The 27468-nt window shown below is 45.0% G+C and overlaps 1 protein-coding gene across 2 annotated transcripts in view; it reads left to right on the forward strand.

Moving 5' to 3' along the window:
- LOC138467452 (uncharacterized) overlaps positions 1 to 27468 on the forward strand; it is a 665424-nt gene that overhangs the window by 260299 nt on the left and 377657 nt on the right. For both annotated transcript variants that reach the window (XM_069607453.1, XM_069607454.1), the window contains one exon: positions 18147 to 18245. In XM_069607453.1, coding sequence (XP_069463554.1) covers positions 18147 to 18245 — 99 coding nt within the window. The remainder of the gene's footprint in view (positions 1 to 18146; positions 18246 to 27468) is intronic.

Raw genomic sequence — 27468 nt, forward strand, 5'->3', positions numbered from 1 at the left:
AATATCCATGCTCTGTGCAAATAGCGGGCCGTAGCAAAAACAACCAGCTGTTCAGTGTCAGAAATAAAAAAATTAATTGTTTCATTAGTACGAACCCCAACAGATCTGATAACCGGCCTTTCATAGCTTCATGTTAAGCTAATAGACACAGGGCATATCAGGAAGAAGTGGTGCATGGATTCATTCTCTACCCCACACAAAGGCCATTCCCATGTTCTTCTCAACTGCAAGGTTCCCATCCTTAGCCGAACAAACAGTGACCTTTCAAAAGGTTGAACAATTGTACCTGAGTACTTTACAAGGGCCTGTTCTGTTTTGAGGCTTAAATATGTTTGTCCAAGTTTCAAACTCGCCGCTTTCTCTACCAGTAACTTATTATGTTGAATGTTTAACTTCTTCTTTACATTTGTAGATGCTTGGCCGTGTAAATTGTAAGGGTTTTCCCAAAGAGCACCCTCATCAAGTGCATAGAGTATATTATTTACAAAAGAGATCCCTCTTTAACGTTTTCCACCTTCAGGGACATAAGGTGCAGCAGTGCCTCACGGTATTTTCCCAATCCTTCAGTGCGACATAACCTAATCCAGTATAAAACTGGTTTCAAGGCAACTATCCTGCGTACTGGGGACAAGACGAGCTCAAGATAGAATAATGCATTTGGTGTGCTTTTAGGGAGTATGAGAAATTGTTTTTAAAACTTGTGTTCCGTGAGTTCAAGTAGGCCAGTGCTCTCAGAGCCACACATTTCTGCATCGTAGATGAATGCTGGGAGTGCCTGCTTTCTATATAGGTCTATAACTGGGGAGATTGCACCACTACCATGTTTTTTAAAAAGCAACTTATTTGGGCCACTGTATTTTTCCAGAGTAATTCGCTTTAATAATCTGATCAGACCAGTCCCATTTCTCTTGAAATCTAACCCCCAAGTCATCAAAATATTTTACTTGTTCCAGGGTTGTTTCTTCAACTGTTATTTTTCTTCAACTATTATTTGCAATGGGCAATACGAAGAATACTGTGGCCTGAAGAACAACACCTTAGTCTGTTCCGTGTTTAATTTGAGATGCAATTCAGCACATTTTCTCTGTAAAACATTTAGTGGGGCCTTGAGGCCTTACAGGGAGGTGGAGAAGATGATAGCATCATCTGCATAAAATAAGGCTGGATATTGTTCAGGTACTATCGTTGGGCAATCCAAGTACTCCTTCATTAATGCCTCGATGATCTCCTGTATATAGATGCTAAAGAGCAGGGGTGCCAATACGCATCCCTGCCTCACACCAATGTTCACATCGAATGCGGTTGTAACCTCTCTTCCCATTCCAAACCGAACTACGGCCTGATTTCCCGCCGAAGAAGGTCCACAGATCTTTTACGGACGGAGTCCGGTCGGCACTGCTGACCACGTGTCCGTGCCTTCTGGCCGGCCTACACAGTTGGGAGAGTGGGGTCAAGATGGACATTTCCCTTTCTGAGAATGCCTCTCCCTTTCCTCTCTCATTATTCCCTGGGTCTATTAGTCACAGTTTATTTCCTCAGATATGGAGCGGACTCCAATTACGTTTTGACCTGTTTGCAGGGCCCAATGTCCTTGGAAAGATAAGCACCGTAAGTGTAACCGAATTTTACCCCTCAATGACGACGAGTCGGTTTGTGCGGTTTGCATGCTCCTGCGCCCAAAAACTTTGAAGGAGCGCTGTGTTAAGCGGTGGGCGGCCTACGGAATGTCGCAGGCCAAGCCTAGTTCTCCCGCTGCCACAACCGCCGATTGTGATGAGTGGTTGAGTGATGAACTAGCCTCCGATTCGGAGGCGATTGACCTTGCAGCGGAGCACTCTCGCTCCGTGTCGTCTGTCCCCAGCCCCGCTAAGCAAGACCTAGCTCCTGCTATGGGGAATGTACACCCCGGCGACGCAGGCGCACATGTTCCCCACACTAAGAACACAAACCCAGGGACGTCTTCGACTAAACAGTCAAAACGGTCCGTAGCGACAACGGGCCCGCTGAAAACTTCGCCCCTGCCCGCCGACCGCCAGGGTCCGCAGCCCTCCCTGCAACCGCAGATGCGCCTTGCGACTGGGCCTACTAAATCAAAGGGCACAGACCCCAATATCCACCATCCCGTCGAGAGGCATTGGAAGAAGGCGTCAACGGCCGAAAAGGTCCCGGTTCTGCCGAAAGTAGTCGCGCAACCAGAGGCCCGTACTTCAGAACCTTCCGATGAGGAAGTAATTACAGGGAGCATCGCCAGAATCATTTCAGCGGATTCCCACAAACAAAGGTCCAAGGATTTGTCGAAAGCCAAGGACAAGCACAAGGATTCGTTGAAGCCCAAAGATAGGACAATAAATTTACCAGAACCTACGGAAAGGCATACAGACAGTCGAGAAGACACGTGCCAACCGCCAGAACACCGAAAAGACTTTTTGGAAGCTCCTGAAGGGATTTATTTGGCTTTAAAGAAAAAATCTCGACATTTACAAACAGAGGATCCACTAGATGAGCCCTTTCCACCCCTGGACCACTCTGGTTCATCTGTTTGGACCAGAGAAAAATTTGAAGGATGTATGGACAGGCTAGAGAGATTTGTGGAACTCTCTGAGAAGTCTACACCCAAAAGGTCTAGGGAGGAAAACCCCCTTCTCCCTGTGGCTAAGCTGCAGAGGGTCTTTGACCCTACACAAGATGAGGAAGAGGAAGAATACATTTATGACCTCACTGAGGAGGAGGCTCAAAATGAAGATCCCTTTTATAGACTCTGAGGAGGTCCATTTAGACCCCACTAAGGGTTGGGGGTATTGATCCTCGCTCTTGGCAGTCACCTACCCCAACCCCAGAACCTGATGCCTTTTGCCTGGACCCCCATCCTACGACGCCCACTAGACAGGCCTCCCCGGTAGACAAGCAAATGGCTTTCAATGCCATATTGAGGAAGGCAGCTGAACACTTCAATATTGCTACTCAAGAAGCCGTTCCAGAGGATAATTCTGTGGAGGACATTTTAAAAGAAAACCCCCCTGCCATCCAGGCGATTCCTCTACTTAATTCAATTAAAAAGAGGTTGGCCCCTTCTTTGTTAACACCTGCACTTACTAGAGCAGTGAATCCGAGGGCGGAGAAGCTTTTTCGACCCTCCCCCTCAGGCGCCCTCTAAATCAGGGGTCATTCTACTCCAGATTCATTGGTTGTTACAACTACCAGGAAAAGAGCAGGGGTTCCCCTATCCACTGGGGAGGCACCCCCTGACAAAGAATGTAAGAGACTTTACGTTTTGGGGAAAAGGATCACTGCGACGGCGGCTTACTCCACTCGCATCGCCAACAATGCAATGTTGTTAGCCAGCTATGCTGATGCGCAATGGGCCAAGCTAGAGGAAGGCCTTCAAGAAGTCCCTGAGCCATTGCGAGCCCGTCTTCTATCAACAGTGACAGAGGGCAGGCAAGTTAACCATAGTATGCTAAAAAAAACTTTGGATCCAGCAGAAACTGCCGGAGGGTCTTTGGCTCAAGGTACCCTCCTGAAGAGGCACGCATGGCTAAGAAACTCTGGGTTCAAACCAGAGACACAAGCTTCACTTATAAATAAACTAGTGGAGGATAATAATTTATTCGGAAAGGCAGTGGATGAAGCCCTCAAAACTGCAAAAAAGGAACATGACACCCTTAAAACTCTGGATCAGATCACCCAGAGAACTTCACAAAGAAGGGGGAGCGGGAATAGACATTCCTCTAGTGGGCAACGATTCCCTCAAAATAAATACAGCTCAGGGAATAACTGGTCCTCACCTCAAGAAACCAGCAGCTACAACACCCCACACCTCACAAGGGGGAAAACGACGCGGTAAAGGAAGGGGCCGAAACTCTACCCCTCGAGGCTTCCCGGCCTCAGGCCAGAAATGACCCGCAGTTCTGGGTCCCCTCCCATGCATCCCCGGTCAGGGGCTGGCTAACATTGTTTTTTTGAACATAGGAGGGAATAACTACAGACCAGTGGGTGCTAAAGAACGTCGCCCACGGGTACTGTATAGAGTTCAGTCGGACCCCACAGTTCAGACTGCCACAAGCAAGATGCTTGACACCAGAACATCTGCAAATCCTGCTACAAGAAGTTGAGACCCTGCAGGAGAAGGGCGCCATAGAGGTTGTACCTCTTCTACAGGTAAACAAGGGTATTTATTCAGTGTACTTCCTTGTATCCAAAAAGGACCTCGCCATGCGCCCTGTACTAGATCTGCACCAAGCGAACAAATTTGTGAAACCCCAAAAGTTTTGTATGGTCACTCTTCAAGAGGTAATTCCCCTGCTCACACAGGGGGATTACATGGCAACATTGGACAAGAAAGATGCATACTTTCATATTTCAATGTTGCCGGCGCACAGAAAATACCTCAGATTCATGATTCAAGACAAGCACTATCAGTTCAAAGTACTACCCTTTGGCATAGCTTCTGCACCAAGGGAATTTACAAAGGTACTGGCAGTGGCAGCAGCACACCTGCGCAGGCAATCCATCCCAGTTTATTCTTACCTCGACGACTGGCTCATAACAGGGGATTCCTACTAAACATGCCTATCAAATACCCAAAGAACTACAGATTGTTTATTCAGTCTAGGATTCTCTATCAACGAAAAGAAATCCAGCCTAGAGCCCAGCCAGGTCAAACAGTTCCTATGGGCTCTAATTCGAACAAAGGACGGCCTCGTCTTCCCCTCCAACGAGAGGGTCCAAAACATGCTGTTTCAAATCCCTCAATATGTAGCCAGTCGAGAGGTGACGGTACTCAAAAATATGTGACTGTTGGGAATGATGGTGTCATGCATTTATTTGGTTCCTCACGCGCGCTTGCGCATGTGTCCAATGCAGGAGTGGATCAACAGCCAGTGGTATCAGGCCAGCGGACAATGGGACGATCTAGTGGTTGTCTCGCCAGCCCTTGTTCTCTCACTACAGTGGTGTTCGAGGGAGTACCTCTTGAAGGGGAAATCCTTCACCACCCCGCAGTGGAGGCCACTCTAACTACAGATGCATCTCTCACAGGGTAGGGAGCTCACCTGCTTAAAGAGACAGCACACAGAGTTTGGTCGTCAGACATAGCATCCAACCACATAAACCTGCTGGAACTATTAGCAGTATTCAAAGCACTGAAAGCTTTCCAGACACAACTGCAGGGAAAGACGGTCCTGATCCTCACAGACAGCACCACGGCCATGTACTATCTGAACAAACATGGGGGCGCTCACTCTCCAGGGCTGTCCAAACTGTCCCAGAACATTTGGAAGTGGGCTCTCAAACACAACATGTTCCTGTTGTCACAATATGTTCCAGCGAAACTCAATCTTCTGGCAGACGTACTCAGCAGAGATTTCCCACTAGCCATGGAGTACGAATGGCGATTACAAGAAGACATTGTCGCCAACATTTTCGCAGAATGGGGCTTCCCAGAGATCGACTTGTTCGCAACTCTGGAGAACGCTCAATGCCAAGATTACACCTCCAGGTACCCCCAGAACCATTGCAAGGGGAACGGACTCTGGATAAATGGCCAGGGAAATTTTTTCACGCTCTTCCCCCGATTCCCCTACTCAAAAAGATAGTGCACAAGATGCACCAGGAACCAGTCACAATGATATTAGTGGCTCCCATGTGGGCCCGCCAACCCTGATTCGCTCATCTGACAGAGATGTCCCTATCTCCTCCAATGAAACTGCCTTGCCCGTACAATATGTTGTCGCAAGACAAGAGGGAACTACTTCACCCATGCCCGCAAACATTGTACTTAGCGGCCTGGCTCCTAAGGTCATAGAGTTCGGGCACCTGCAGCTCCCTCCGAGAGGTATGGACATACTCAGGGAGGCAGGAAAACCTAACACACGATATTGCTATTCCAGTAAATGGAAACGTTTTATTTTCTGTTGCAACTCTAAAAGCATCAACCCCATTGGCTGCTCTCTTACACATATCGTTTTATACCTGACCCATTTACTTGATTCAGGCCTAGTCTTTAACTCGCTAAAAGTTCACTTGGCTGCTCTTTCACCCCACACTACATCACAACAAAAGGTGTCATGGTGGAAGATACCAGTTATTAAGGCTTTCATGGAGGGAGTAAAAATAATTCAACCTCCCATCTCTAACCCAGCTCCTGGGTGGGACCGAAACGTGGTGTTGACTAGACTTATGGGGTCTCCTTTCGAGCCCATGCATAGAGCAAGTCTCAAAGATCTCACCTACAAAACTGCCTTTTTAATAGCCATTACTTCCATTAGGAGAGTCAGTGAACTACAAGCGATCTCAGTTCTAGACCCCTTTGTAACAGATCACAGAGATATGGTGGTTCTGTGCACTCACCCTAGGTTTGCGCTGAAATTCATTTAAAAATTTCATATGAACCAATCCATAGAACTACCAACGTTCTTTCAAATCCCCTCAAACATGGGGGAAAGAAGCCTGCACACACTGGATGTACGCAGAGCAGTCATGTTTTACATGGAAAGAACTCGACCACTAAGGAAAGCAAATCAGTTTTTCATGTCAGTGGCAGCAGGTAGAGAAGGAGACCCTGTCTCCAAATCTACTATCTCAAAATGCATTGTCAAATGCATCACACTCTGTTGCACTCTTGCTAAGAGAGAACTGCCCTTCAAGCCTAGAGCACATTATACTCGAGGCACTGGGGCTTCCATAGCGTTTATTGGAAATGTTCCCCTAGAGTCCATTTGCAAAGCAGCAACCTGGAGTTCTGTACACACCTTTACAAAACACTATTGCCTAGACACTCATTCTCGGTCTGATTCTCAGGTGGGACAAGCAGTACTAAGACATCTTTTCTCTACTGTTCCTTCTCACATCCCACCTCCAACTCCGGGTACTGCTCGCTAGTCTATGCACACCATGTGATTCTAAGCAGATTAACAAGCATCAGAAGACATGCATTACTTACCGTTAAAGCATTTCTGATGATTGTATCTGCTTAGATTCACATGCGCCCACCCTTCCTCCCCACTCGGATGGAAGGAACATAGACGTCTTCTACTTTCTCTCTTTTCTGTACTCAAGTTAGTCATAGGCTCCCTCACGGCAGAAAAAATACAATCGGAGGGACCTCGACACGTGAGGGATTCTGGGTACCCTACACGTCAAGTAAGGGATAGTGTTACAGGCACGCCCATGTCAACGTCCCCTTTCGATTCTCGAAAGACAAGATGCAATACTCCGCGGTGACCACTGGATGTCGGACTATATGCACAGCATGTGAATCTAAGCAGATAAAATCAGCAGAAATGCTTTTACGGTAAGTAATGCATGTCATACAACTTCATTTTCTTAAGCATTGTGTACTTCTGGACCCGCAGTGAAAGCATGAAGCAGTGATCAACGGTCCCCCTATTCTTCTTGAACCCAGCTTGGATGTAACTAATTATATTGGTGGAACCTGCCCACTCTTGCAGGCGATTCGAGATCACCTTGCCAAAGATTTGGCCAGCACTGTCCAGCAACAAAATGGGACGGTAATTGGCTGAGGAGTCCCTGCCACCCTTTTAATATGGGAACGATGATTGATTTTCCCCATTAATCTGACATTTTCCTAGATAATGCTATAGCGGTAAGCATTCTACACAAGACAGGGACCCAGATGTCCTCCTCTTCCTTATATAAGTCGATTGGGACAAGATCTGGAGCCGCCGCCTTCCCACTCTTTTGTGACCTCAAGGCCACTTCCACCTCCCTTGTGGTAAACATTAAATTCCTGCTGCCCAGTGCTGGCATCACCGTTTAATTCGGAATCGGTAATCAATTTCCATCATTTCCATTTGTGGGGCAAATAAGGGATTTTTGCCCCACAATGCCCTCAGCCAATGCAAAAATATGCCTGCAAATCATTTTGCCAGAGAAATAAACACCAAACAATTACTCCGACGTAATCTACGCATCCTACCGACACACGGTTCCCATCCAGCGCAATCTTGCCGTGCTTTCCATTGTGACCGCTGCTCTCATTATCTCGGAGCTGCCTTAGCAGTCCACAGGCAATGCTCTCTTCCGCGCGAGCGCTCCTGCTCCACTTAAGCATGTGATGGGGGCACAGCAACCCTGCGTTCACCATCATGCCCCCACTACTACCTAACACGCCGCAGCCATCTCCAATAGCTTCCCTGTACTCATGGACGCCTCACCAAACCATCAACCTTGATGGCCTTTGCCCACATTACAGAGCGACACTGCCGCTGAAGTCAACGCCTCTCTACCAGCAGAACTTCATTAACTGTTTCCTCTCCGCGCTGAAAGGATGCTGCAGCCCTAGGCACCGCAGCTTCACTACAATGTACGATTTGCTCAAGGAAACATTTACTTACCCAAGCACATCTGATTGCGTCAAAGGACCGACCAGTTTGCCTGATTCCAAAGTATTATTCAGCTTAACAATCCGACTGAGCCCAATGATGCTTTGAGCCATTCTACCCTTTCCCTATCGCACAACATTCCTAAAGACATTCAGACTTCTACTATCAGTGCTATCAGTGAAACTACCATCAAGGATGGCCTCATCACTCCTAGCACACGCTCTTGATATATCTGACCTCATAACTACGAACCATCTCGACCTCCTAGCAGTCATAGAAACCTCGCAGGACCCTGCAGCAGGCCCAGCACTTTCATTAGCCATACTGGAAGGATTCACAATTTAGGAGTTGCCCTGATCGCTAAATCTGACCTCTCCATCAGAGAATCACACGACCATGCATTCACCTCTGGGTAACTTCTCTCAATCAAACTATCCTACCCCAATACTGAAACCACCACCATGCACATTATATACAGACCACCAGGCCCACTACAAACATTTGACGAGGATATAACTCTACTCCTCTCAAAAAACACAAAACCATCCACTCGAATGATCATTTTAGGCGACTTCAATCTTGGCATCTACAACAGCCTAGATCCTAATGACACGACCATTCAAAACACAATGGCAGCCCTTGAACTTACTCAACGCATTGAACAAGCTACCCATGACAAAGGCCACACCCTAGACTGGCTTGTCGACCTAAATGTATCAACCAGCATCACTGCTAATTCCCCCCTGCCCCTGCCTCTCATCACATTCACCATCCCTGGACAAACCCAACACTAAACTGTCCCACTCTTAACCCCAGCTACCCTTGCAAGAAACACACGTAACATCAAAACGCACAAACCTGCTCCCCCTATTAGGCCCCATTACTGAAGGTACCTAGTCCCATGCCAACCCATCAGCCATGGTAGACATCTACAACACCACTATCCTCCAAGCGGTTGACAAAATTGCCCCACTCAAACTCTGCAAACTCCGCAAACCAAAACAGACAGCTCACCTGAACTCCTGGTTCACACCTGACCTCCAGAACCTTAGATCGAATAAACGTGCCGCTGAATCAACTTGGAAATCGAAATCGAAAAACAACAGGGATCTATTCATCTCCTCCACTAAAAAAATACAAATAAGCTATACTGCTAGCTAAAAACCCTACATACAAGGAACGCATAGCAAACGCTAAATCTGGCAGTAAGGAACCATTCACCATCCTGAGGGAACTTGAGTCTCCCACCAGACACCTGTCAGAAAGACAAAACCTGGTGCGCTGACATACAGCATGCACTCCTGGACAAAATAAATTCGCAAACAAAAAAGACAAGTAAACATTACCAGAAATGAACATTGACCTACCTATCTCAAGAGAGCCCTCATCCCGCCCTTTTGAATTTAGGCCAGTCTCCACCACCATGGTCATCAAGATCATCTCCAGTTTAAAACCGTCAAGGGGTCAAGGCGACATATGCCCTGCCTCAATCATCAAAGACTGTGTCACAGAACTCGCCCCATTCATCACCTCTGTCATCAACAATTCCTTCTCACAAGGTACAGTCCCTAAGAATCTGAAAGAAGCATGGGTCCTCCACTTCTAAAAAAACATCCCTGACCCCAGCATCCCTACTAACTACTGCCCCATCATGACAGTCCCTGTCCTCCTGAAAATCCTTGACCGCGCCGCCTACCTCCAGATTCAGGAACACCTGGAAAATAACAATCTCCTTGGCCTACGCCAATCGGGTTTCCGACCTAGATATGGGACAGAAACGGCACTCCTTGACTTAAAAACCAAATGGACACCATAATTGACAACAGAAAACTAGCCATACTACTTCTGCTAGACCTCTCTGCAGCATTCTATTTAGTAAACCACAAAATACTATATCAGCACCTGGACAGAACTGCACACTTCTCACCCAATGCCATAGCCTGAATATAATCTTTCCTCTCCGAGCGTACTATGAGAGTCTTTTCCAACCTAGGTAACGCCACCCATGCCCCCGTTCCTTGCGGGGTGCCTCAAGGATCTTGCGTGTCACAACGCTTTACAACATATTCACCAAGCTGCTATTTGACTGCCTTGATGAACGTGGTGTGTCCTACTACAAACTACGTGGACGATACGCACTTTCTTATCCACCTAACTGAAGACTACAACACAGACTCTACCATCCTTAATGACATTTACCAGATGATCCAATCCTGGATGGCTCAACATGAACTTTGTCTAAATGATGATAAAACAGAGTTACTCCTGGTCGGCACCCAAACACACCTAAATAAACTTGACCCCAAATACAAACAATTCATAATAGATAGAAATACCATTACCGTCTCCAAAGAAGTTAAAACACTGGGCATGTACTTGGACTCATCCTTAACCTTCTCCAGACAAGTTAACTCCATAATCTCATCAGCAGCCTACACTGCCAAACTCATTAACGCCTGTATTTGTATTTGTATTTATTAAATTTATAGAGCGCTTTAATCCAAAGCGCTTTACATAGCAACAACAAGATTACATAGAAAATTGGAAGCATAATTATAAACAACAGAGAAGCAGAACAGAGAAAAAGAGTAAGAGGGAAGTAATGAGGTTAACAGGACTGGGAATGAAAAAGATGAGGTTTCAAGGAAGAAAGGAAGGAGGGGTATGAGGAAATGGAGCAGATAGAGAGAGGTAGAGAATTCCAGTGTAGGGGGGCAAGAAGCTGAAATGATCGGAAACGAGAAGGGGCACAGGGAGGCGGGGGTGAGAGGGAGAGTAGAATGAAAGGAGAGAGGAAAGGTAGGGAGGGGGAGATCATAAAGAGATTTAAAGATGAGACAAAGGAAGTTAAATTTAAGTTGTGAGTGGAAGGGAAGCCAGCCAAGAACAGAGAGTGAGGAAGAAATGGAATCATGAGGAGAAAGAAGACAAAGGGTGCGGATAGCAGAGTAATAGAGGTATTTGAGAGGAGCAAGATGAGAGGAGCAAGATGAGAGGCAGGAAGGCCAATGAGGAGAGAAGAGCAGTAGAAAAGACGAGAGAAGATGAAGCAAGAGATTAAGAGTTTGGTGGCATGAAAGGTGAGGGAGGAACAGATTTTACGAACATTGAAAAGGTGGTAGCGACAGGCGCGGGAGATGAGAGAAATATGGTGGTTAAAGGAGAGCGAGGAGTCGAGGTGAAGGCCAAGATTGCGAGCATGGTTAGAGATGGGGAGATTAGATGGGGGGAAAGAGAATAAAAGGAGGGGGAGAAGGCGGGGGGTGGGAGGTAGAGGTAAAGAATAAGATCTCAGTCTTGTCAGAGTTGAAGGAGAGAAAGTGGGAGGACATCCAGTTTTTGATAGCAGTAAGACAGGAAGAAAGATTAAGGTGGATGTCAGGGGTGAAAGAAGAAAAAAAGTGAAAGAGCTGGGTGTCATCAGCATTGAAATGATGAGAGATACCGAAAGAAGAGATGATGGGAGCAAGAAGAGAAGTGTAGAGAGAGAAAAGAAAAGGCCAAGTACAGAGCCTTGGGGGACACCGAACACAAGGGGAGAGTAGGAGAGGAACGGCTGCCCCAGGAAACAGCAAAAGAACGGTTGGAGAGGTAAGAGGAGAGCCAGTTAAGAACAAGGCCTTTGAAACCTAAGGAAGAAAGAGTATTGAGGAACAAGGGGTGGTCAACAGTTTCAAAGGCAGCAGAGAGATCAAGGAGGACGAGGATAGAGGATTGCTGAGAGTAGCGAGCGGGGAGGATGGAGTTGGGAACAGATGTGAGGGCAGTTTCAGTGGAGTGTTTGGGGCGGAATCCAGATTGAAGAAGGGGGGAAAGAGAGAGATTGGATACAAAAGCAGAGAGTTGAGAGTAGGCTAGGCGTTCGAGAAGCTTAGAAAGGAATGGGAGAAGAGAGATTGGCCAAAAGTTGGAGGTAAGGAGAGGGTCAGCAGAGGTTTTTTTTAGTATAGGAATGATTGTGGCGTGTTTGAAGGCAGAAGGGAAGGTGGCAGAGGAGAGACAGATGTTGAAGAAGGAGGTGAGGTAAGGGATGAGAAGAGGGTAGATTTTAGGAATTAGGGGGGTGGGGAGGGGATCAGAGGGGGCAGCAGTGGGTTGAGTGTTGGACAGTAAGAGTGAGACTTCAGAAGGAGTAACAGGAGAGAAGTTAGACTTGTAAGCGGAAGGGGTGGTGAGAGAGGAGGGAGGAGGGGAGCGAATAATGTTTTGGCGTAAGTAAGGATCTTGGATGAGAAAAAGTTAGCAAAGACGGAGGGAGAGAGAGGAGAGGTAGAAGAATGGTCAGGGGCAGGCGGGGAGAGAAGACGAGATACAGTCTGAAAGATACAACATGGGTGGGAGGAGTGGGAGAGGAGGAGGTTAAAATAGTAGCAGCGCTTAGCGGAGCTAAGGCATGAGTCATAGAGAGAATGATATGAGAAGTAGGACCTACTTATCAGCAGACAGCTGCCTAACCTTAGCAAGAGCCCTCATTCTGTCGAAACTCGACTATTGTAATATCCTCCTGGCTGGCACTGCTACTAGCAGCATTAAAAAACTATAAGTTACTCAAAACAACACCCTACGGGCAGCACTAAACATACCAAGAAGAGAACATATCTCTGAAATCAGACGCAGAGTACGCTGGCTACTAGTTCAGGACCAGATCAAATTCAAAACAATGGCAATCACCCACAAATGCCTCAATAACATAGCTCCTAAATATCTTGACAACCTGCTAACTCCAACCCAAACCACCAGGCCTACACGCTCCGCCTCTGCCTCCCTTCTATCTGTCCCGAAATTCAAAAGAACAAAGGCAGGGAGACGCAGCTTCCCAGTTGTGGCAGCCAAAGTTTGGAACGCCCTACCATTAGACATTAGATCCGACACGTCCCACACTTCATTCCGCAGAAAACGTAAAGCCTGGTTCTTCACCTCCAATGTTTATGTTTATGTTTATTGAGTTTATATAGCGCTTTACTCCAAGGCGCTTTACAGTATAACAACAGGTACAATAATGAAAGAAGCATATTTACAAACATGAAACAAACCGATGGTACAGTATGTAGAACTATTTACTCAAAAAGAGGGGAGGCTCATGCTCACAGTATCATCCTTATACAATATGCTTCTGTAATTACATCTGCTATACTTCATTTTGCAAATTACCTATGTGAATACGGTTTTATATGTAAATATTACAGATTTTGTACAAACGGGAAGAATGTATCTGTAAATATCTTATGTCTGTAAATTTGCTTAACATGATAGTTATCTATTGTTGCCTGTCGTAACCCCTGTAATGTGTATTGTGCATTACCTGCTCTCCAGCGCCCTGATACCTAAGGGATTGGCGCGCGCTGCAAATGTTAAATAAATAAAATAATTAAAATAAAGAAGAGGACAGAGTGCTTTTGAGGTGATGTGTCAATGTTTTTCAGCATCAGCATAGTCTATCTTTTTAGAGGCAGTGAGCTTTTTATATTCAGCCCTAGCTGACCTAAGATTGTTTTATTCACCTTAGACCCCTCTTCAACACAGGCCTCTATTTTCTGTTTGGCTGCTCTACAATCTCCGTCAAACTAACTGTTCTTTTCTTTATGGTACCAATTTTAGATGAGATGTAGGGGATCAGACTCTGATTCAAGCATTCAAATTCTTGGACAATCTTCATGTACCCAGATTTGGCCGGATGGATTCATATATGGCTAGTGCAACTGTATTGTTGTTAATTTTGGCCCACTTGACTGCCTTACATGCATGCCCTTTTATCGAGATTATAAGTGGGTGTGATGCTATTGGGGATCCCACCCATATAGCCGTTGCCTCTACATTTCTTGACCTCAGTGGATTGGGGTCGCTTTCTGACCTTTCCAGGACCTCAAAACTCCCCACCCTATCCCATTCTTTACCCAAGATAAATATACAGTAGATGTTAGAATTGCTGTTTTTACCTTTGAATGTGTATTTCGGCCCCAGTCCTACCCCTTGGTGGCCATTCCAAGCCCTTAGCGTAAGGTTAGCAAATATTCATGCTGTATCAATGGCCAATCATTGTACCTTTTATGGTAGATTTCTGACAATGTAGTATGTCCCAAGACGAGTCTTGGTATTCCCATAACCCTTGCAGCTCCTCGGTTGGCACGAACTGGAGATTTATATCACCCGCCACTATTGTATAATGTGTATGCTCGTTTTGATTTTCCTGTAGGGAGGCCAAATCGTGCAATTCCTCCAGTGACACCATCCCCTGCTGCCCAAAGGGCCTATTGTAAATGTTAAACAGAGAAACTACTTCCCCGTTACTCGTTTGGATGGATAGGTACGGTAGGTCGGGCAAGTGGGTCTGACACTTTCACTTCCTTAGACTGGCTAATGAGTGATCTCCTTTCAGTATTTTACACCTGCTCCTGAGTTGTTGCATTCCTTGCGATGGACAGTGAGTGATCACTTTCTACTATGTTGCAGCTGCTTCTGAATTCTTGACTTCTTTTGGTTAAACAGCAATGCTCCCTAATTGGTGATTTCCTTGGATTGACTAATGAATGATACCTTTGTTGCAAATGCTCCTGAATTGCTGCATATTCTTGGCTGAACATTGAGTAATACCTTCTCAGCATGTTACAGGTGCTTCTCAACTTTTGCATTCATTGAGTTGGGCAACTGGTGATAACTTCTGTGCATAGTGTGCTACAAACTCTGCTTTTGCGTTGTTACACTACTGTACAACTTCTATTATGAGCACAAGAAATGTGGAGGCTAACCAAGTGGTGTGGGTAGGATCAAATGTGGGTCCCATGGTTGCTGGATGTCAAGACTCATGATGCACAGACTCACAAACCCAATGAGGACACAACATGTCTGGAGTTTCTCATCCTGTGAAAATAAGGCGCTGTCTAGCAGTTAGAGGAAATGGGGCTAGACGGAATTCCGTGAGGTTTGTCTCCTATTATGGCACATTCACATTAACACATTGTAGAACTGGTGCCCACTGTTATTCACAGTAGTTGTAAATGTTTAGCTCAAACATTTCTACTTCATTATTAGTATGGCAAAATGTGGACTTCATGCTTGCTGTGCCCAGATAGTGAAGTTCCACCTCACTGACAAGGCCCCAGTGAGGACAAAACACATCTGGCAGGGGACTGATATGATGTACAAAATAGATATGGCACAGCAATTTGGCCAGCCTGCAAATTATTTTATAGAGTTTGACCGGTTTGTGTAATGGTGAACCTAAAGTGGAAGTTTTGCAGAATTCATGATGATGTAGACATGTTATTTCAAGCATTTCCATCACATTCATTGTTTTCCATTGTTGTATGGGGCATAGTTGAAGGCATAAAATAAGCAGTGTTGCATAGCCGTTTGCTATGCAATTTGGTGCGTTTCCTAATTAAATTTGCATTTGTGTAGCAAAGCTAGCTATTTAAGTTGCCCTGTTCAATCAAAGCACAGCTGGCTATGCATTCCACTCTTGCCTCCAGGGCTCTCGCCGCTCTTTTCTCTAAGTTCAAAGGTGCCAATGGGTAGAGAGCGCAGTAGCCTCCAATTATAAGTGCCAAAGGCCTGTGTGGGAGTGTTCGGCAAGAATGTTTTATTTTATTTTTCAGATAATTGCAAACCAGAAGTAATAGGATGACACTGTTATTAAGCAAACTATATTCTGTAGGGCAAAGACAGGTATGTGTAGCTTTGTTTCTTAAAGACAGTCATGCAATTCCAATCCTAAAAATGTAAGTTGTTACATAATGCATAACTTCAGTTTTGCTACTGTGAAACACTGCATTGTCTCAATGCTTTAGGGGATAGTTTAGCTGTGTGCATCTAAAATGCATCATATTGATGAGTGAACACTTTTGAAAATGTACATGTTCACACAGCCAAATGCTTTTGATGACAAACCTAATTTTGTGAACTGCTGCTAACATACATTGTGGAAGTCGTTCCCATGAGCTCACACCATACTCCTTGACATTCTAGCTTATCAACCAGTTGCTTTACACCATCAACCCTGAAAGTGATATGGCCGCAAACTACAATATTCCACCTAGTTTGCCCAGTTCTCTGCCTGCTACGCCATCCAATCTGCTTAGACTCTTACTTTCTTTCCTCTTACATAATGAATACGTAAGATCACCCAATGTGTACGCAAAGTAGTGATCAATAGTTCCATCTAGTCTTTACATCTACAGATCTACTGCATTAACATACACTGTAGCTCGTGCTTCCATTGCTCTACGATTAGGATTGCATTATATATTAGCACCGGTTTTCAGAGGCTTTTTATCATATCTGTGTCCTGTCATCCAGCTAACCTTTTACATTGTATAGGTTCGCAAAGCCTCTTCACCCACTCAAATAGTACAGTAGATTTTACGAAGGGCAAGTACCATTTGCAGGGGATGTTTGAAATACGTTTCACTGTTCATGGCTGGCAGCAGTGTTCTAGACAAGGTGGGTTTGTGGTGACATGCACCATTTTACAGAAAGCACATTTAACTTGTTTTCATCCGCTGCTATGGTTTGAGTGCATTTCTTTTAGGTAGAGTAGGTAAACTAAGTTACTCGACATTCAGGTCTAGTGGAATTTTTAAAGAATTTTTCAGGGCCCACCTCATCTCACTTATGTCTTCAGGTGTACACAAAACCGCTGTATTGTTGCTCACATTGTGTACAAATAACCTCTTGTGACATTGAAAATATTAGTACAACATTGCTAATCAAATGGGTTTGTTTGCTGATCAAGATCATTTTAATTAGCAAACTCTGCTAATCAAATTTTGAAATCTAAATTATGCCTTGTAGTTATAGTAAGCCTTTTCCAATTATGTTTTTTTCTCTTTTGACTTATGTCTCGCTGCAAAAAAAGAAATGCAGAAAGTTCCTAATGAGGACTTTCGATGGATTTTATAGTTTGACTAGGAATTTCTTCCATCTTTACCAGCATTCAAAAAGCCACTTTAGTGCATCATTGCCCCAATTCATGTGTTTTTAGATCTCTTCTGACTCCCTTAGTTTCTCTTAAGGCTGTGTGATCAACACAATCAAGCAAAACAATTCAAAGAATGATAATGATAATTGGACGTACGATTTGAGTTATTAGACATTCCAAAGATGTACTAATTGTCATTGTAATTAGAAATTTGGTTATATATGTTTTATGTTGGGAATGTGTTAGGTGCACTTACCTGTGGCAATCATTGTTTTGTATGAAATATACCATACAAGGTTTATGTTATGAGTACCAATAAATTGTTTCTGTGCCCTTTTGTACAATCTGGGTCGCCCTTATCATTTGTCTTTACACATTGTGAATTACCTGGAGAGATCAGGGAATAGCCAGGTGCCCCTCTTTTTTCTTCATGTCTACCGCAATGCCATGTTCGGATTGTTTTATCTATACAACTCGGCATGGGAATAATACATTACATTTATAAGATTAGGAAAAGGCTATTTGTGCGACGCAGGTTGGTGATATGAGAATAGAAAGCATCACTAGTCCCACAGGTGAGTATGTTGTGCTTACCTCTTTACAGTCTGAAGAGTTATACATTTACAAGCCTTATGAATGAAGGTGATCAATACAAACAAGACAATTTGCTCATTAGCTTCCATCTCCTGATTAGTTTCTTTGATCTCTTAGTACAAACAGCCATATCTTACCTCTGTAAGCTTTTATGATGGCATTGAAAATAATTGTAAACATAAGTGCCATTTCTCAGAATCTACTCTTTTTCTCACAGGAACTTCTGCATTTTAATTACGGTCTCTCCGCATGTCACAATTCCATGCTGAGTTTGTTTTATGTGTTTGTAACAGGGCATGAGGTTAATCCATTCAGCATGCAAGAGGAAGAAGAAACTGATACTGTGACCCATATGAATGATATAAGAATAGAAACGATCAGCACCCCCACAGGTGAGTATGTTGTGCTTAATTCTTTAGAGTCAGAACAGTTATAGGTTTACAAGCTATCATGAAATATACTGGGAAACAAACACAAACAAGCACATAGAGTTTGATTACTGGGAGATGTGGCTATCATGCTGCGGAACACTTTTGTTTCCAGTATTTACCAAAATCAAAGGACCCATGGGTAAAACCAATGCAAAGGACACATGTATTCAGCCTTTTGAAAAATGTAAAGGACACATATATTCAGCCAACATGTGTTTCGAGCTTCGCTCTCCCTAAGGGCTGTTACTTAATACACGTTTTTTCTTTGAAACTCGATGTCAAGTGACAGTGACGTAATCTGTATGATACGTGACTGCTGCCAACTTTAAATGGTAGCACCAATCCAGCTTGATAACTGGATTCAACACGACCTGTCTAATCAGATCTGTTAGGATTCTTCGCTCTGCTGCTGCTAGTCTTTGCACTGCAATGTGATCTTAACGCCCGATTCTGGCTTAAAGCAAGAAAAATACTGGAAACAAAAGTTTTCCGCGGCATGATAGCCACATCTTTTGAGATGCTGGAAGACTAACATGCGTGCAGAAGGGAGCAATTGTTACTCCCCATTCCCATTCAAGTCCCATAGGACTCAATGGGAATGAGGAGGACGGAAGCACCGACACTGTGCGCAGTGCTGCTGCTTCCAGCAAAGTCTACTGGTGGGTGCCGTTCCGCCCGCCAGGGTAAGACCTGGTGGGCGAAACGGCACCCGCCAGCAGACTTGTAGTTTGCCGGTCTGGAAACAACAGTGCCGGTAAGATTTCCGAACTGGCAAACATGTAATGAGGCCCATAGTGTTTATGGAATTGGGACCGAAATGGGGAATTGCAAGTCTGATTCCCTCTCTCTTCCGGGATCTCTAGTTCTGTGAGTGGCTTGTGAGTCCTTCTGGTACGTGGCTACCGTTTTAGTCATGCTTCGCCAGCCAGCAGAGGGTTGGAGGTTGCTTTGCTACTCCTGGAAATTGCTCTGCATAATCTAAGAAGGGCACCCAGACACTGTAGAATTTGCTTCTGTTTCTGAAGCGGAAGGCTGTTATTTTGTCTGCGACTGCTATATCCCAAAATTTGGTCCACCACATGGGAATTGCCGGGATTTTTGCTGCTGTGTGTAGGCGAGAGCATAGTTCAGCTAGGCGGCTAGTCATTGGAAATTGCCCTTCGCCCGTAGCTCCAAGTAGGACTATTCCCGGGTCCATTGGGATTGACAAACCTGTGATTAGTCTGATTTGTTCTAATATTTCTTTCGAAAATTGTGTAGTTTTCGGACATGTCCATAAGAGGTGAAACAAGGTACCTGTGTCTGGGCAGCCTCTCCAGCATTGTGATGGGATTGCTGAATTACTTTTATTTAGGACCTCCAGTGTCAAGTACCACCTGTAGCACACTTTGATTGCTCCCTCTTTATTTGTAACACATTTTGAACTCTTGTGCATTCGTGTCCAGATACGGCTTTCTTTTTTGTTGGGGTCCGCTTCATCTAGTAGTCTGTATAGGGTGGATATCTTGCCTGTAGGAGTGTGCGCTGTTAAAGTGCGTTCTAGCGGCGTTAGTTCCCTGCCCCATATGTTTTTATGTTAATTTGGGATAGCCAGTGCCTGAGCTGCGCATAGCGGAACCTTTCAGTTTCAGGGAAGTACTTTCTTTGAAGTAATTTGTGAGGGATTCAGATAGCTCACTGCTGATTGCTATATCTGTTAGGATACGGTCTTGTAGTTTCCAGGACCTTTGTGGGGGGTCAGGCAGGCCCTGCACTCACAGGCATGCAATTACTGGGGCGTGATCCGATATTATTCTGTGGCCAATTTGTATATCTTCGATACATGGGAAGAGAATACTGGATGCTAACAATAGATTTATTCTAGAGAAGCCCTTGTGCACATGCAAATAATATGTGTAGTCCCGGCCCCCTTGCGGGCAAGCCACCAGATGTCTATGGTTCCTGTCTCCCTTAGGAACTGCGCCAGCCCTATTGCCCGGGCAAAGTCCTCCCTGGTGGGTGGCAATGTTTTGTCATTATATGGGTCGGGGATTAGGTTGAAGTCGACCCCAATTAGCAAGAGGCACTCTGTAAATGTGGTTATAGTGGGGAGGATGTTGCAGAGGAAACGATCTTGGGCGTTGTTTGGGAAGTGCACCACTGCTACGGGAATCGGTTGTTTGACCAGGAGTCCCTTGAGCAGGACGTATCTCCCAGCTGGATCTCTCTTGATTGTAATTTGTGTAAAGGGGACCTCTCAGCTAATTAGTAGGGCCACTCCACTTTTTTTCTGGCCTGCTGTGGCAAAGGGTATTGCTTGGAGTTGATTCGCTTTTCATCCGCTTCCAGGAGATGAGTTTCTTGCAAGACAATGTCCGCTGAAAGATGGGACAACCTGCGTTCGACCGACTTTCGCTTTCCCGAAGAGTTCAGTCCCTGTACATTCCATGTTATCATGGTGAGTTCTTTGCCAGAATCCGTCATCTAGAAAGTACCTTGTGATTCTGCTTACATGTCCCCAATAATTTCTGTGGAAGATTTGGCTTCTGCATGCGGATCGCTCTAACAGCAATTTTCGAGTCTCCCATGCTGAGCAGATTTTGTTGCCAGTTTTCCTGGCCCCTCCTGAGAATTCCCCCCCACCCCAACTTACCTGCCCCCATGCCCCCTCTTTCCCCAAAAATCCAGGATGTCAGGATGAGCCCTCGACCAATGGGGTAACCGGCAAGGCCATTGCAACCGACTTTCCTGGAGGCAACTGCGCCTCCTGTAACATTTGGGTAAAACTTGGCATTTTTGCATTTGGCAAGTAAATGGGTCTGTAGTCCGTGTTTTGACCAGCCTGGCCCCTTTTATCCCCTGAGTCTGGGCATGTTTATTTCTGCGGGTTTGCTATTGAAGTGCTGTATTGCACTGGAAAGGAGTTGCATTGAGGAGGCCCAGGGGCTTTGCCTGGCCCTGTTTTATCAGGTTTGTGGCTGAAGGCGTCAGATCAGTTGTTGCCCTACGTTACAACGACCTGTGTCTGGGGTAGTGTGAGCTTCAGAGGCCCTCTCAATCTTTATTGTTCCGCTTACTTTTGAGCGGGGGCCCTTGATCCTGCGTCGTCTCTCCACTTGGGTCCAGGATTTCATGATGTGCCTTCGAGGGAGGGCGTTTCTTTCTCAGGGTTGTCCTCGTCTGCCTCTGGGTTCAAAAACCTCTCTGCCTCCTTTGGGGTGGGGATGAATTTCCCAGGTGAAGTTCAGGGCATTAGGCAACCCCGAGCGGTATGGGACTTTTTTCTCTCGCAGCCACTCTGAAATGGGTTTCAGGGATTTCCTTTTCATGAGTGTGGTTGCTACCAGGTCCTGGTATAGAGAGATGGAGGTGTCCCTGAAGTGTATGCGCACTGAGCTTCTAACTTCCCGCATGATTTCCTCCTTGACTTTGTAGAAGTGTACTCTTGCTAGTATGTCGGGTGTGGTGGATGAACCCTGTTTTGTCCTGGTTCTGTGCACCCTGTCAAGTTCAAAGGGAGCTTCGTCTGGCAGGGTCAGGATAAAGCAGAATAAGTCCTGTGTGTAGGGCTCCAGTTCCGCGTCAGTGACTGATGTTTGGATCCCTCGTACGTGGATGTTGTTGCGCCGGGAACAGTGAGTTTTCGGTATCTTCCGGCCTGAGTTCCAGGGCTTCGCATCTGGCTTCAAGTCATGTAATCCTATCTATTCCCTCCCATATTTCAAAGTTTTGTTCATATAGTGTGGTTTCAATTTTCGATGGATGTTCTGTTTTCAATTTTGCCTACTCGCTTGTCTAGGGTTGTGATTTTACTTATCAACTCTTCAGTGCCCTTCTGATACTCCTTGGTGATGGCTGCCAGTAGCTCTTGAAGATCTGTTTTTGTGACAGCCTGGGCCGAGAGTCCGGTTGCCACCTCTGGGTATGCCCCTGGGGTCATAGTTTCGCTCCGCTCCCCCCTCTTTGTTTTTTCTTTGGCGGGGGTTGTCAACAGCGTGGAAATGTCTGCCTTTTTTGCCAATTTTGGATTTTTATCCATTGTGCCCTTACAATCTCTGCTCTGGCAGGGCAGGTTCTCCACTTCCTGTGCCCCCCTGTGCACTATGGTGTAAGAGGATTCAATTCAACACTACAGCTAAGTCAACGCCTAGTCTGGGATACTGAATGGAAACCCTTATTGATATATCTTTATGTCCAGTTCATGCGTTCTGGATGACTACCCCTATATAACACCCCTCTCTTGGAATCCCCCTGACCCCACTGAGCCAAGAAGTAGTTCTGTTTTGCAAGTTTAAAAGGTTTATTTGATAATTTAAAATATATATATATCACACTTTATAATAAATTAATAATTGAATAGCACACTTAATCTGATATGATAAAGATTAACAACGGAGAATCTGGCACTAACACACTTCTCTATAATCAATAAGGAGTTGACATGAAATGGATAAGGTAGCACACAGGTGAATAGGAACAAAAGAAGAAGGTGGTACAAAATGCTTTATAGAGTTCAAATGGATGCAAGGTTGAATGAATGAAATGCAGTATAGAAATACTCAATATGATTTCAACAAAACAATGTAATCACTTTTCTCTGGCAATCCCCTCCCCCCCTTGATGCAAGGCAAGGAAATGGAAGGAAAACACACAGTTCTCAGAAATGCAATCAAATGTGATTCAGTTCACCCCAGCAAGCTTAGACTACAGAAGTTTGAAAACTCAGGCCCAAATTGCTTAGATATGTGCTGGCAATGAATTAAAAAATATGCTAAAATGCTTTTAATTCCCTTTCAGAGGTTCAGGGTGAGTGGTATCTAGTTAATATTAGTCCCGGCTCACACTAGCAATGATGCAGGGATAGTTAGCAGGTTAAACGAATTTCTGGCAAATGGAAGGCAAGCAGCAGCTGATTTTACATGTGGAGAAATTTGCAAATCGCGGTAAAATTCGCGGATGCGTGTTTCACGATTACGGCAAAACTATAGGGGGTAGGAATGCGGTTCTTAGTGCGATTAAAAGCTTAGATTCTCAACTTTCAGATGAAAGTTACTGCAAGTCTCTAGCACAAACGGTTGCGGAGATATGAGCGATTGAATAAAGGTCGTTTTTCAGATTTGAAATTTTAAAAGCTCAAAAAGACAAGTGCAGCTTGCAACTAGAAAATGACAAGTGACAGATTTTGCAGCTAGAATGACAGGTGACAGATTTGGAGCTATCAGGCAGTTCTACTTAGGTTAAATAGATTGAATTAGATGAATTTAAACTAAGAGATTAGTTCTACACAGTTCTGCTGGGTACTCACACTATATTCTTGAATTAAATGGGCCTCATCACGGATCTGGTCAGGGTTTTAGACTGGGCTCTGGCCTCTCTCTGGGCACAGCGTCTGGTCTCTGGAACTGCTCGCTCTCTGGTCTGGTCTCTTAGTTCTGGATAGATTGAAGTCTCTAGTTTGGCTTTCTGGAGGTTGATGAATTTGAAGTCTGGATCTCTGGATGTTGTATGGTCCGGCAGAGCGCGTTGCAGCAAATGGAATTGAAGGTCCCTATCTGTCCTGTCTGTCTGCTTTTATGTGTTTTGAGAGTGGGTGGGTATGTTGGTCATAACTAAACTTGCCCCTCTCACTTGTCATTGGTCAAATTTCCATTCCTCACTTGATTGGCGAAGCTAAGTTGTGTCAGAGTGATGTCATTTTATGGCTTGCAGATAGGACACTCCTCTGTCAGATTGCACACATTCTATATTTGATAACAAAAGACATATTTCACAGTTACACAGTTGCTTGAAATTACATATACATGGTGTGGCTGAATTTAGCCATGTCTCTGTCCAAATCTGTTGTTTCTAAGAGCTTGCATTCAGAAATGGCACATAATTGACTTTTTAACTGATTTTTCAATTTCTGACATTGACCCAACTTTACATACATGTGCGCAGGGAGTATGGACATTAACTGATGAAGTTTCAGATTTTTAACATGCATACATTTAGAGTAATATCCACTTTTCCGCTGACACCCCCCTGAACATACCACCGGTTCTAAAAACCTCTTAAACTGTGGGCAGAAAAATCACAAGAATTATGGTATCATTTATAAAATTTTCCCATGTCCGCTCTATGAATGATCCATCTTTTTAAAGTTATGTTCTGGCTCCAAAGGGGTGTGGTTTCCTCTCAGCACAAGGTAGAAATACTGGTTTATCCAGTTCTGCCAAGCCAGCTTCTGTCTCCAGTTTCTCCCCCTCCCAGTTTCTGCCAAGAGTAAGCCACTTTTACGACCCCTGCAATATAAGATTTGCTTGGGTCCTGAAAGGCTCATTGTTCAAGAGGAAGCCATTTATGATCCTCTCAATAAACCCTCTGCCTGGGTGAAGGGAGTTGCATTGTTCACTCTCCTGCAGAGCACAGGTAATTCAATTATCAGATAGATGGTATATTCTTAGTGTGGCCAGCAAAAAGGCAGATAGACCTGGGAACACAGCTGTGACTCAAGTTTCACTCCTGATGGGGGTAGTTGTCAAGCAAAATCAAGTTCCTTAAGCCAGACTTTCAGCTAACTGTCATGTTTTTTGTTGCTTTTTAAATTAACTTGCAATTTTACACATGCAGCTAGAATGCTGATTCTAAGTGCAAAACTATGACATTTCAACAGTTAAAAAGGCATGTGACACCAAACATAGGTCACTCATTTAATCTAAACATTTTCGATTTTAGTGTCTTTAAATCCAGTGCAACTTAAACTGCTGACTCCATAGCTCAGCCAGTTTTGTTATAAGCATTGTTCTGGGCTCTTCATTTCCCAGATTTTGTAGGCACACAAAACTCCATTCTGCCAAATGTCTGCTGGTGTTCAGTGAATATTTTGCACATATTGTAATGTTTGAAAATAGGCATTTTGAGCCTGCCTTCAGAGAAACACAGGGTGGTTTTAAAACGCCGGCTTTTGGATAGTGGTGAGTACTGATACTGCACCCATTTTTGGGATTTAACAAATGAATTCCCCACAATTCTAAGTTGCATTTGGCAATCAGCATTGCCATTCCCAATGGTTTCAGACTACTGTGCGGGTAGTCCAATGGTGGTTTTAAAGCGCTTTGAAGCTAACAGGCGCTACTGTTTTTCCTTTGGCAACCCATTTCCCTCATGGCAACCCGGCCTTTCATTCTCGCACTGGTGGGTGGCAAGTGAGGCAACCATTTTGGTGTGCGCACAAACTGCGCAGCTTTCCTGGATTTCGGCGCACATGTGGGTTTTCCGCCATCTTGAATTTTCTAAGCCCACAGCACCAAATGTTGTGGCATGATAGCTTAAACGTGGGTCAGGACACCCAACAAGCCCCCCCACGCGACTGCACTTTGAATTTGAGTCGATGGGGAGTCGCGTGCCCAAGGGTTTTGACCCACGCACCGGTCTGTCCGCATAATCTTCTTCCTCTTCTGTAGATGGCACAGTTCAGCATCTTCTTCTCCATCCGGTACTGATCGATCGGTTCTCCTCGCCAGTCCTGATGGGAGTATTGGGCGGTCCACTGGGCCCATTGGATCTTCGTTCCCGGTCTCCGGATTGTCCTCCTTGGCCCGTCTTCAGGTTTTCTTTCTCCTAGGACGACAAAGGAAGAGCGGCAATACCTACTCATAGACGTTTTTCCACCACTGTTGAGATAGTGGGGCAGCATATGCATTTCATCAAAATGAAACATTACATTCTTATTTTAAAAAAAAAACAGTATAACTAAGAGACAGTTTCATGCAAATCACAGTATTTTAGAGACTAGATGTGGTATGTTTTATGATTGGAACTGAATTAGTCCGAGACAGTACCCGCTAGGATTCCAGAGGATTCCTCCAGTTGTTGCAGAGCATGCCTGGGATGGCAACATTTCAACTGGTTTATGTGGACCCACTTGTCTTCCCCCTCTGCCGAACCGCCTTTGGGGATGTGGATTTTGTAGGCCACAGGGGAGATTTTGTCTATGATCTCGAATGGTCCCTTCCATGTAGGCAAAAATTTGCGCTGCTTGGCCTGGTTCCTTTGGAAGTTGTATAGATAGACCCGGTCTCCCACCTGATATTCCTTCCTGGAAGTTTTCAGGTCATAGTGGGTCTTCATGCTATCAGCTGATTTTTCTAGATTCCGCTGAGCATAAGCAAAAGCATGTTGGAGGTGTTTCCTTAAATTCTCTACATACTCATGAGTAGTGGAGGCATTTATCAGTGTCTGCTCTTGGGTCCTGTAGAGCAAATGCTGAGGAAGCACCATCTTGCGCCCAGTCATCAACTCAAATGGTGACATTTTGGTTGCAGATGAAGGGGTAGATCTGATAGCCATTAGGACCAGAGGTAATCGGATATCCCAACTTGGCCCAGAATCTGCCACAAACTTCTTTAATATGCTCACAATTGTCCGGTTATATCTCTCTACTGCCCCAGAAGAAGCTGGTCTATAAGCAATATGCAGCTTTCTCTTGACCCCCAGTATCTCCCACATCTTTGTCATTACTTCACTGGTGAAGTGGCTACCTCTGTCTGACTCAATCCTTTGAGGTAGACCAAAACGGGAAAAGATGTGGTTAATCATCAAGGCAGCTGCAGTTTCTGCCTTGCAATTTGGGGCTGGGAGACATTCCACCCACTTGGTAAACAAGCATGTCACAGTCAACATGTACTTATTCCCCCTAGCCGAGCGAATCACAGGGCCTACAAAGTCGATTTGTAAATCTGACCATGGGAGGGTCATCCCCCTCTTTTGTAAAGGCGCCCGGTGTGTGAGGGATGTCGGCTGAAATTGTGCACACACAAGACAACCCTTCAAATATTGGTCGAGGTCCTGCCCCATGTGTGGCCAGTATGCAACCTCTCTTAAGATTTCCAATGTTGTGTGAAACCCCCTATGACCGGCGGTAGCCGCATCATGGGCGTGACTTAACATCAGGCTTCGGAATGAGGTAGGAACCACCCACTGATCGTGGCCAGCTTTGGATTTCCTTACCAACAAACCGTCTTGGATCCGGAACATTTTTGGACATTTCATCAACACTCTTAGGTCCTCTTTCCCGATGTAATCGGTATCCGTCAGGGGAAAGTTCTCAGGGTCCTCAAGGTGCTGGTAGAATTTACCAATAATTGGATCCCCCTTCTGAGCGGTAATCAAATCAGCATCAGGGGTCTCCTTACTCCATTGTACAATTGAAAGGTCGTTGTGA

Source organism: Ambystoma mexicanum, chromosome 4q, assembly GCF_040938575.1.
Source record: "Ambystoma mexicanum isolate Mex_15411 chromosome 4q, UKY_AmexF1_1, whole genome shotgun sequence".
Classification (NCBI taxonomy): Eukaryota; Metazoa; Chordata; class Amphibia; order Caudata; family Ambystomatidae; genus Ambystoma; species Ambystoma mexicanum.